The 11,273-nt window shown below is 47.8% G+C and overlaps 1 protein-coding gene across 2 annotated transcripts; it reads right to left on the bottom strand.

The window, feature by feature from the left end:
- Window positions 1–404: 404 nt before the first annotated feature.
- On the bottom strand, window positions 405–10,443 carry CLEC4A (C-type lectin domain family 4 member A). 2 transcript variants are annotated; one of them, XM_075509229.1, is made up of 6 exons: window positions 9,656–10,438; window positions 5,681–5,809; window positions 2,778–2,870; window positions 1,998–2,149; window positions 1,652–1,773; window positions 405–926 (listed from the first exon to the last, which is right to left on the bottom strand). In XM_075509229.1, the coding sequence occupies exons 1-6, from the start codon at window positions 9,720–9,722 to the stop codon at window positions 785–787; spliced, it is 705 nt and encodes a 234-aa protein (XP_075365344.1). In that variant the 5' UTR covers window positions 9,723–10,438; the 3' UTR covers window positions 405–784. The 2 variants fall into 2 exon arrangements, with proteins under 2 accessions (XP_075365344.1, XP_075365350.1); XM_075509235.1 differs by lacking the exon at window positions 2,778–2,870 and having other exon boundaries at window positions 9,656–10,443.
- Between the last annotated feature and the right edge of the window lie 830 nt (window positions 10,444–11,273).

The raw sequence follows: 11,273 nt of genomic DNA, 5'->3' as shown, positions 1-11,273 counted from the left end.
CAGCCATGTGCAGGTCAGACTCCTGGCACATGTTCCTGTTACTCTCCTGGGCAAGACTTTCAGCCATGGAAACAAATACTCATAATTATATCTCTAGAGCTGGTTTCCTGTGCAACAGTCCCCTCCAGAGCTTTGGCTGTGTGCAATGGGACTGTGTAGCCAGGTTGTCTCTGAGGGTTTACTCTCACTGGGTGGATGCAACGTGTACTGCAGTAGTTGCGTTAGGCTCTATCCTGGCACAGGAACATCTTTTGATCCTGCTTATACAAAACAGCTGCAGCTTAGAGAGGAAAAGAGAGAGAGAGCGCGCACGCACAAAGACTTTTTCATTGGTCTAATATTGTATTTTCCCTTGTATAGGAAATCAGTATTTATTCAGCAAAACCAATGCAAGATGAGGACATTCTCTGTGTGCCCCAGGAAAAAGCAGAAAGCTCTGTTCAAGGAGACAAAGGAAATTGCAGCTCTGAGCATTTGTCTTCCATTCCTGTGTCTTCTTTCTGGAGAATTCAACCTCTTTTCAGCCAGTGGCTGCTGGACCCACTCAGGGAGAAAAGGACACAGGAGTCCAGGACCTGCTTTGATGACTCTGAGCCTTCATGTGTTCCCTGAGCCGATACGTGCACTGGGGATGCTGGACAGGTGATATTTCTTCCACTCACGTCATCCCACCCAGCAGAGTGAAGATGCATGATCCAGGGCCCCCATCCCTTCCAAAACAGCCCCGAGCTGTTCCCAGCTCACTGCTCATCCCTCAGTTTTACTCAGGATGAGGGTTGCTTCATTACACAGTTACTGCTGCAGCTTCACAAATTCGATAATGGTGCTCGCATCGGATATCATTCCAATTGAGTATGTTTGACATCCTAAAGATTACAACGCACATCTCCACAGACACATTACTTGGTTCCCCTGACCGCCAGAACCTGAGATAGAGACAGACATGTTACTCTCCATCGTACCCCGTAGAGCACTGCTGGAAAAGGCCACAGCGGGATGCAAGGCTTGGAGGGGAGAGAGGAAAATTCCAGATGCTGCATCATGGACAGAAGCAGTACCCTTCCTCCCACTCTGCTGTCCCACTGGCACCAGTCTTATGTGGAAACCTGCCTTCTTCCTACAGCCAACACAACAGGGCCCTGCTCAGTCCTGGTGAGGGGAGCTGCTCACCACGGCTCACCCCACGCACTGCACACCCAGCAGAGGCATGTGCCTGCCTCCAGGGCACGTTTGTCCTCCAGAAGGAGACGCAGCAAGGACAGCCCTGGAGATCTCTCCTGTGCCCCATCTCTCCCACAGCATCACAGCACTGGCCATGCCCGTGCATATATATGCACATGCGCATGGCGGGGGCAGTATGGAGGTCAGGCAAGGCTGGTCATCTCTGAAGGGTTGTTCCTGCTGGCGAGATGCAGCTGCTTCTGTGCCTGCAGCATTGACGGCCACGTCACAGCTAGTTAACTAACAGCCACTAACCAGCATGGATGGTGTGAACCTGCTGTCCCACACAGCCCCCTCCTGCTCCATCATCATCCTCACACAAGGATTTGTCTCACCTCCCTCTCATGCACCAACAGACACCCTCACATCTCTCCTACTCTCGTGCACTACCAGGAGCCGCACTAAACACTCTCCATTCGGGGATACTCACGCTGCCGTCTTATTATATGGAGTCCGGTCCACCCACTGCCACTGGTCCACCACCGGTGCATGCAGACCGATGTAGTAATTGAATCCTACTCCAGATTGTTGTACCTCTTCAGTGAGGAAAACCTGGTAATCAGGGAGGGTACAATGTCCATGAGGTGCAGGACTGAGCGGAGGGAGGCACAGGAGTCCCTGTGGGGTGAGGCTGGTGGCAGAGGGGAGCCGGTGCTGCAGGGATGCAGAAAGGACATCCCCCCTCCCCTGCAGGAGCAAGGAGGGGCTCTGGGTCCCCTCCAGGGCCTGGCACTGTGTCTCTGGCTGCTGTGCCCCTCTCTCAGCCCTGCACGTACCTGCTCTGCTTCGGTGTTGATCACCACCAGGTGGGAGCCCATCCCAGTGCAGTTCTGCACACTCTCATTCCAGCGCATCCTATCATCCGACAGATAATAGCAGCTTCCTTGAAAGCGTTTCCAGCCCTTTGGGCAGCATGTCCAGCCTCGCCCTGTGCGGGGAGAGACCACGAGATGAATGCTGACAACAAGAGAGATGGTGACTGCAAGGATCCCCGTTCTGCAGGGACAATGCTCATGTTCTCTTTAGATCACTTTTCCTGACAGAAAGGGCTTGAATAAACAAGGATAGTACAGATATTTCTTCCATTTGCTTTGGGGTATGACCAGTGAGGTTTGTCTACACAAATCCATAGTAATCCTTGTAACACGATCTCAGGTCTTGACTTGACAAAGACAAAGGTATTTTGGTGATCCGGTTTGACCTCTCCTTGTACAGTCTCCGTTAGGCCTTTAGCCCCAGGGAACTGGGAATATTGCTTCTTTCCCTGACCAGAGCTGCACTTTTATTATCGCTCCATCGCTAACCTTCCCTGTGTGGCTGTGTGCTCTCCCTTTTGTTTTGCCAGAGTTCACAGCCACCCTGCCCTCCAGGACATCATTAACATGGCCCTCTCCTCCCCCTAAGCTGCTTGCAGGAAATCCTTTTTCTCCCCACCTCTCTCCTCTGGACTCTGCTTCTCCGGAGCATGCTCCCGCTGCTGCTTGCTGTCGTAGCAGACCCCAGCATTCATTGTCCTCGTCCCAAAGACCTCCCGCACCCCTGCCGGCACTACTGACCTTTGCCTTGCGGCACCGCCGAGACACACTGCCACTCCATGAATTTCTGCTGCAGGGCTGCGGGCTGGTCACCACTACGGGAGCAGGGAGCAACTGGAAAGGGAGAGGAAAGGCGGCGGGATTACCCCTTCCTCCTGGCTCCTCACACACCGTCTCTGGGCTTCACTCTTGTTTCCCTACTGCCCCACCAAGCACTGTCTCAGCACCGCCTCCCCACAGGCTGTCTCCTTCCATTTCACAGTGGTAACTGCCACCCTCTCGGCGAAGGAAACAGGCATTTCTGCTCCCAGCACCCCACGGCTGCCCGCAAGGACTCCTCCACCCACTGACTGACAAGATCTGGCCAGGATGGCCTGGCCAACAAAGCTAGAGAAACCTGCGACCCACCCAAGCAGTGCCCGGTGGCCGTAGCCAGCCTGTGGTTTGTCCACAGCGTCTGTCCCAGCACCGAGCAGCTGACATCAGGCCCCCTCGGGTGCTGTGCAGCTGAAGCTGTGGGGTTAGCGTATCCCTGGTCCAAGGCTCTGAGAAAACTGGCCCGAACAAGTGGTACGGCTGCCTGCCCTGGCAGAAAGAGACAATCTTTCATGTCAGAGAGCAGAAGGACCACTGGAAGGACATCACACTGAGGACATGCCAGACAGGGTGGGATTGATTCCACCCAACCACAGGCATTTACCATGTAGATACCTACAGCCGAGCTGCCTGTCTAAATCCCTTTTCAATCAGTGAATAAAAAGCAGCGCTTCAGCGTTGTGTGGACATCAACAGTGGTTTGGAAGAGTGACATTAGATGGGTCTATTTCCTCAGCAACAAAGACAGTCCAGGTGAAGGTAATCACATACAGCTAGAGCTGCTGAAACCAGGGTGGAAGGTAAACTCCTAGGACTTACTAGCCAGTTTATGGGGAATAATACAGTGTTGGTGACAAGCGTCAGCAGGCCACATCCACAACCCGAAGGACTGTAGAGTTATCGCTGACTCAGACACTCAGGGATATCGATTGGAAGCTGATCAGGGTGTGCTAAGTAATACAGATGTCTATTTTTATCAACCGTTTCATTTAGAATTATCGTTACTAGTGAGGAGGGCAGAGTAATCATAGCAGTCTCTGTGACGGATGAGTGAATTCCTATAACGGAAGAAGGCTCAGAGGAGATGGGCAAGGGCGATGTGTGACTGACCACACCTCTTGCAAAGAAAGGTGACCTTATCTCAACAGAAAGGGGCCAGTCGGTGGCCTTTGTTGTAGTTCAGTTGAGTGAATCAACCAGTTGTATCAGGTGAGTGAATTGACCAGCTGTGTAACTGTTCATCCCTCTAAAAAAATCAAAAAGAGGGCAACGTCTCCCTAAGTTACCAGGCCAGCATGGGGCAAGCGTATACACGGCTCAGCCCAAAATAGTGTAAAGAACTGAATGACTAACAACAACATGTCTGAAGAAAGCAATGAGCCTGAGCTGGCTCTGACCCACATATTCCTTCTGGGTCACTGGGGACACCCAGTGTCTTGATGTTGAGCATATTGCAGAGACTGGTAATGAGAATCACATTTGTATTGGGATTCAACTGTGCATTGCAATTGCTACTCTCTGCTAAGTGCAGTTTGTACTTGTGTTTTCATTTAAAATGCATTGCTGTATTACTCTGCTAAATCAAATCCTATGTAACATCAATTAACTTGCATAAGTAAATTTGCCATTGAAGATTAAACCTTCCATGTGTGGAATATCTAAAAGAACCTGGCCAGACAGTATTAGACTCTAACACCTACCCTAAACCTCCCCAGCCATTTAACAGAGTATTGTGAAAAGTTATACATTTGGGAACAAAGCAATACAAACTTCTCGGACTTGGGAACTAATGGCAGCAAAAGGAAGGGCTGCAATTTAGCATGACAACATGCCTGCTTCCAGAATCCATCATCTTTATTGACAATTTGTGCAAACAAGCCATGAATGATCCTTAGCATGAAATGAGAATGAAACAGCGATCACAATCTCCACAAACTGCATGTGCAAGAATCATTTTTAATGAATAATTCTAGTAGAATGCAGTTAACATTAAAAAGGTGTGAGAGTTTGCACTGTGCAGTTAATCCTGGAGATGCCAGGACTAAGTGTGAAAACCTGTTTTTCCCATTAGGACACAGAGTGTGTCAAAACACCTTGGAGAGCTCAAGTGCAGGTCCAGCTGCCTGTGTAGAAACTTGTGCTGCCATCTCCAGGCTTTTTCCCCTCTGCTGAATGTAATGAAGTTCTTTTTGTGTGGTATGCACGTAGATAAATGTTCCACAGTTCCAAAGAGGCCATGCAAGATGGGGATGTACAACCTGGGAACACTGAAAAGGCCTCAGGGTAAACAGTGGAAGATTTGGGGGAGATGTGCAGACATGTACAAAGTCAGGGCAGAAAAGCCTGAGACTTTAGAGAAAGCCCAAGCAACCCTGAAATTCTGAAGGTGGCCATGCTTCAAGTAGGGCATTAGACTAGAGACCTCCAGAAGTCCCTTTCTGCCTAACTCTTTCCATCATTCTAAGAAAGAGGATGTGTACAACAGAACTATCATCTGGCATAATGCCGTGGTAGGTCTAGCTCCTGCATACCAGTTGGCCAAAACATCTGGTTTGGCTGGCCTGCAAGAGAGAAGTTTGTGTCGTGTTGCAACTGTACCCTTAAATCCCCAGTGTTTAAGTAATCAGGAAAGGTTTTGCTCCTAAACATATCTTTCAAATATTCAACATTCAGGTTTTCTGAGCCCAAATCCTTGCATCCTTTCTCATGACAAAACAGTTCCTGAGTAAAAGCTCCCTCGTGGTTGGAAGATGTTCCCCTGATTTCTCTGCTTTTCTCCCAGCACTTCCCCCAGACCTCTCTCCTGTCACCAGCCTGCACATACTCACCAAGGAGAGCAATAATGAGGGCAATGCACACCAAGAGGAGCAGCAGTGAGATCAGCCATGGGAGCCAAGGGGGGTATTTCTGGGGATGCTTCTTCGTCTCAGGCTCATGCTTCTTCGTCTCAGGAGGTACTAAAAGTGAAGGAACACACCAAACACAACACCACAGTCAACTATGCTTCAGTCAGCCTGCATACCAAGGATGTACAACGTAAGGGAGAGCTGCTGAAAAAAAATGCAGTTTCATTTCCAATGGGGAAATTACGCAGTCTGGGAGAGGGGCAGATTGGGACAGAGCAGGGGACCTCTGTGGTTTCTGGAGAAGGTCAACACTGTTCACAGCCCCGCCCTGTTGGTGAGCTAGCAACGTTAATTGCTGGTGTTTGGGGGTGAGGCCTTCACATGGCCTCAAAATCTGGAGTAAAACCATGTCTTTCTAGATTGAGCCCAGAGCTGCCAAATACAACATTGCCCTATTTGATACTTGAGACATTCACATGAAGATTTCACGTTGACTTCTCCCCAGAAAACTTTTTACACCTGCTTCAGTTCCTTCTTAGCTTTTTGGACTTTCTATGTAGAAGGTTGGTGTAAGCTGAATGAGAGCAGGAGACAAAAAATGTGGAAAGCAAAGATGGCACAGGATCACTGGAAGAGAAAAAAAAAGTTTTTTTCCTTCCATCTCTGCTTTCCAAGCCAGAGTTCAGAGATTTGCTGTAGTAAAACTAGGCTGTGCTAGGCTGGATGCCTGGGGAGAACAGAGGGCTGTGTCCAGCAGCCTGCGTAAAGTATCCCGCTCATTCAGACTTGCCAGGGCCTGACTTTTGTCTATAGGGATACTGCCAGTACTGAGGAGGTTTGGGAGCAGGCAGGAGAATGGGTCACAGGGAAGGAGAAGCAAACACTTGTTAGGAGACTGTTCTAGGTTGTGGCAGGTACACAAGCTAGGGCAAACAGGAGGGTAAAGAGACAGCAGCACTCACTGCACGACAGGAGTAAAGTTTTGAGAGAGATGGATATTAATGGTAAGCTTTAGAGAGACCTCATCGTTGTTCAGCACGAAACTCCTAAGCCTGCCAGCAGCCACGTGTGCCTGCCAGCCATGCCTAGTGAGCAAGATTTCCAGAAACGTGCTGTTTGGGGAAGCCCTCTGACCACGTCCCAAAAGCTTGGGAGAGGCTGCTACAAGCAGGGCAAAAAAACATCATCTTTCATTATCAGAAGAGAAAACAGTCGTAGACAGACAAGATTTCCCTGGCCAAATCATGTTTTTCCAGCCAGAGTTTTTGTCTGTAGTGAAAACAAGGACCTGGATCATGATCTGGAGTCCAGCCACCTATTTCAGACAATAGATCTGACCAGTCCAAATGATTTTTGATGTGCTGCATGTCCAGAGACTGACTGTTCAACCTATGCCCCGCCAGATCTGTGCATCCCACACTCACACCCAGGTGGCACAGAAAGCACTACCAGTACACATGCACCTCACCAACGCAACTGAAGTGCAGTAGATCTTGTGCATGCTCAGTGAGTTAATCTCCCTGCAAATGCTTCCTACATTTAGTCTGCATGCTTGCAACGTGTCCAGCATGATCACAACACAACGGAACCGATGAGCATATGCTGGTTATTCGGCACATAAATCCAACATCTCCTAGGCACATGCAACAAGTGCTGTGCAGCACAGATGCCCATGTTTTGCCTACCTGGCAAATCCTGGTCAGAAATGCAAGAACCCTAACTGCACTGTGGTGTGAAACCCAGCCCGGTAGTCTCTGCCACCTCCTGCCACAGATTTTATGTTGTTTAATTAGCTGCTGCCTTCTCCTCTGTACCTTCCAATGACTGCCAATTTTGTTATCTCTAGAGCCCAACTACAAGAGGCTACAGAATGGGAAAACCCAGGTGAGCTTGGCCATTACCGACATGGAGTCTGCATGGCCAGAGTAACCACTTGGAAGGACAACAGAGCAGCAAGACTCCCTCAATCTTTCACTAATTTTCAATCATAACTCTCGTCCTACGAGCATACCATGAGGCTGTCGGAGACACTAGTACTGTGTGCAATCATACTACTGGACACTTCTCTGAATCCAAAGTAGAAGCTAACTGTGTGATCACTTGGACAGGCACACTCAAAGGCAGACCCTGAGCACACACCCAAACCACAGCATGAGCCTGGCATCAGCAGCTCAAGCAAACATGGCTGGATCAGGTGTCTTTGGAATAGGTCATTGGGAACACAATGGGGAACTTCCACCACCCCCACCTCATCATGATGGAAATGCTAGCTGTAACCAGAACCAGCAATCTTGGTGCATTGAAAACAGTGAGCTTTCAAGTCAGTCAGGAGTATACACATTCTTTATTTCCATGACTCATGCCTCAGAGCAGGCAAGGAATAACCTGGAGCTGATGCCTGCTCTGTTTGGGATTGTAAAACTGAGGTAAAGTGGTAAATAGGCAAGTTAATATCCTTAGCAGCAATAATGATTTATTTATTTTTTCATTCATTCATTTATGCACACATCCTTTCACTCCTCTGGAACCTGCTGTTGTATAGGGTCCTGTATCTAAGGGCGGAAGCAACGAGCCATACATGGAACATTTCTAGGTGTTCCTACTTGTGGCATAATAACTACAGAATACATACTGATCAGAACATGCCTTAAATTTGCACAAAGCCTCGTAAAGGCATCATTTTACAACCATGATTTTTAATAGCAATAAAAATTTGTTTGTTTAGTGTGTTAATTATTTTTCAGGAGTGGTAGACATCAATCACAGAATTGGATCTTCCTCCAGATCTTAGATAATTCTTCTTCTGTGTATTTTAGGGTGTTTTGTTCAAGCTCATTCTTCCTTTTAACTTTTGGGTCTCTCTTCTCCAAGGACCATTTCTCAATCAACCAAGGACAATGGGGCTATAAGTTCCTGCATCCAGTGCCACCTCTCACAAAGCTGCAGAGGGCAACTGACTGCCCTACTGTAAGGGGGCATGTTGGTTCTCTACTCCTGCTCTCTCCCTAAGCCGGAATCTGTAGCCTCACTCTCTCAGAGAGAAGAGCAGTAGCAGCCAGGGCTTGGGCTTATTTGCTCCCATTTGCCACCCCTCCATCTTTGTGACAGATCAGATTGTTTGTAATAAATCATAGTCTCTATTGTTGGTAGTCAGTATTTGTCCAAAAATGACACTCTCATCCAGGACTAGATAACTCTCAGCTGCTGCTCTCCAGGCTGGCAGGGCAATCGTATTTGCTTTAACAATCCTTCAGCCAAGCTACCACCAAACATGGTGCAAATCTTAGCGGGTGGGAACTGCTCATGGTTCAGCTGCGCTGTGAAAGGCTGGAGCTTTTCCCCATTTCCAGACTGGTAAATAATGCATGATCTCTCTCTTATATGCTTATGCAATCCCTACCACAATAAATATCAGCCGAGGGAAATGAAAGTGGAAACATTATCTTTCTCAGTAACGGTTTACAATCTGCGTTACGATCCTTCTGCTGTTAGGAGTGAGCAGTAGTCGAGGGGATGTTTCTATTAGCAGACCAGATGTTTCTATTAGCATATAGAGAGGCAGCTACTGCCTGCATCATACCAGTGCTAAGCATTCATCCTGGACCCTCTACTATTCACCACTGTTGCTGTTGCAACCAGGGGACTAAGGGAGCCCAAATACATTCCTTACTGAACACTCACTTGAGACCTGTTTGTGCTTCCAGCAGTCATCTTTGTTCATGTTGCAACTCCATCCACCTAAAGTTTCCCACCTCTCCTCTTGTAGACATTCTTTGACCCTCTTACTTCAAAACTCCTCCAGTCTCCTGCTCATGTAGTGGTAGACAACTCCTTTTTCTCACCAATTTGTCAAGACAGGTAGGAACCAGAGTCACAGAAAGAAAAGTCTCCATTCCCTCTTCTTCAGCCCCCCTCCCTCTAGGTCCCCTTCCCCTGAATAACCCACCCATTCCTTACCTTCGACCGCTGCAGCCGGTGATGCATTTTTGAACTTCACCTCAGCGTAGGTGATTTCTGATGCCATTTAATCACAATGTGATCACTGATCCCTGTCCTTAGTTTTACTATGTGAAAGCTGGGCCTTTTTGGTGCCTGGTTCCAGAGGGAGACACCAATAAATTACTGAGCCTTTCCCATCTGCTCATTCACCCTCTCTCTGTCAAAGAAGGCTGTGCTGAACACTGACGATAACCTGAGAATTCCTGGGAGCTCAGAAACGCTCTGAACAGATCTTCAGTTTCTTAGCCCAGGAAATCAGCCCCAGCACTATGGAAACTTCTGAGAGAGAAAAGAAAAAATGAGAACCTAGCCACTGAAAAGGAAGTTGCACTCTTCCTTCTCCATATCAGATTCTCAGCTGATAAGTTTCCTTTTTAAGATCTTTTGGTTTTTTCATTTTTCACCCTTCTCTTTTTACTCTCTCTTCTTCCCTTATCTTCATACCTTTCTTTGTCTGTTAGTAATTCTGCCATTGCTCTTAGGTTTGCAGCTACCATGAGTCTTAGCCCAGTTTAATATGCAGCACAGTCCAATACAAAATGCATTCTGCCCTCACTTGTCTCTTGTGGTTAAGCTGCATTTGCTACATCAAATATCGCATGCAGTGTCTCATCCTGGGAAGTCAGCCCCAGTTGGCAGCTAGAACAAACCTCAAATGAGGAACTGTTCCTGTAGAAGTGAGACTGGGGAGTTGCAGCCTTGGGCAAAGGAACAGAAATAATCAGATGTTTGATATATCCAAGGAGAAAAAGAGAAGGATGAGGCCAGGGTCGGGGAGGAGAACAAGAAAAGTGGAATAAAAGAAAATAATGTTCAAGGAAGAACATGCATCAGACAACAGAGGAGAACAATGTGGCAGAAGGTAAAGGGCAAGGGAGGGATGTGGTGGACATCTGAACACAGACTATGGAGAACTGCCCCCAAAGAGAATGGGGCATATGTAGGTGGATTTCTTTACCAAGGAGCCTCCTCGTGTCTCATGTGCACTAAGCTGGCTTCACTTCTCCTTTTTGTATTGTGTGCAAAGAGGGTGACTTTTATACAAGAAGAGCAGCAGCTGCAGGACAGAAGCCTGGTCCCTTGACCATGCTGAAAATGCATGCTGCCTGCTTTTCTTTCCAACATCCTTCCAGCACTTTCCTTTGCCTTCAGGCTTGGCCCTCTCACTGGAATTAAGCCTCCCTAAATGTTTGCTGAAACCTAGTTATGCCCTCAAATTTCATGCTGAGATGTCAGTCAAGTAATCCTCTGCATGCTTCCCCCTGGCCAACCAAGCCACAACAGACTCACAGTCTCATGGGGAAAAGGCTTACTTCCTGGCAGGGTTTCAAACTTTCCACTGTGAATAAAATGGGAAATACAATCAGCAGACAGAGAAGGAAGTCACAGTGTAGCTTCATGAAGCTTTTTGCCATTGAAACACATCTCCAAACACAGCTGAGGCATTTCAAATGCAAATTCAGGATCTAGCTGCTGATTTTATTAGAATACACCAGATTGCACTCAAACATCAGGAGACAGCTCAATTCTTCCTTCTCAGCCAGAGTTGTTGCTTGCTGTCAAAATTCAACCCTGA

The sequence above is a fragment of the Mycteria americana genome, chromosome 1 (genome assembly GCF_035582795.1).
Source record: "Mycteria americana isolate JAX WOST 10 ecotype Jacksonville Zoo and Gardens chromosome 1, USCA_MyAme_1.0, whole genome shotgun sequence".
In the NCBI taxonomy this organism is placed as follows: Eukaryota; Metazoa; Chordata; class Aves; order Ciconiiformes; family Ciconiidae; genus Mycteria; species Mycteria americana.
This window is presented reverse-complemented; position numbering and strand designations above follow the sequence as displayed.

Bases quoted from the DNA above. Each gene is read 5' to 3' on its own strand.
- CLEC4A (XM_075509229.1), bottom strand. From the start codon at position 9,722: ATGGCATCAGAAATCACCTACGCTGAGGTGAAGTTCAAAAATGCATCA. The intron at 2,150-2,777 runs GTCAGTAGTGCC...CTCCCCGCACAG, and splicing joins GGCGGTGCCGCAAGGCAAAG to GGCGAGGCTGGACATGCTGC. The intron at 927-1,651 runs GTGAGTATCCCC...TCTCTATCTCAG, and splicing joins CCATATAATAAGACGGCAGC to GTTCTGGCGGTCAGGGGAAC.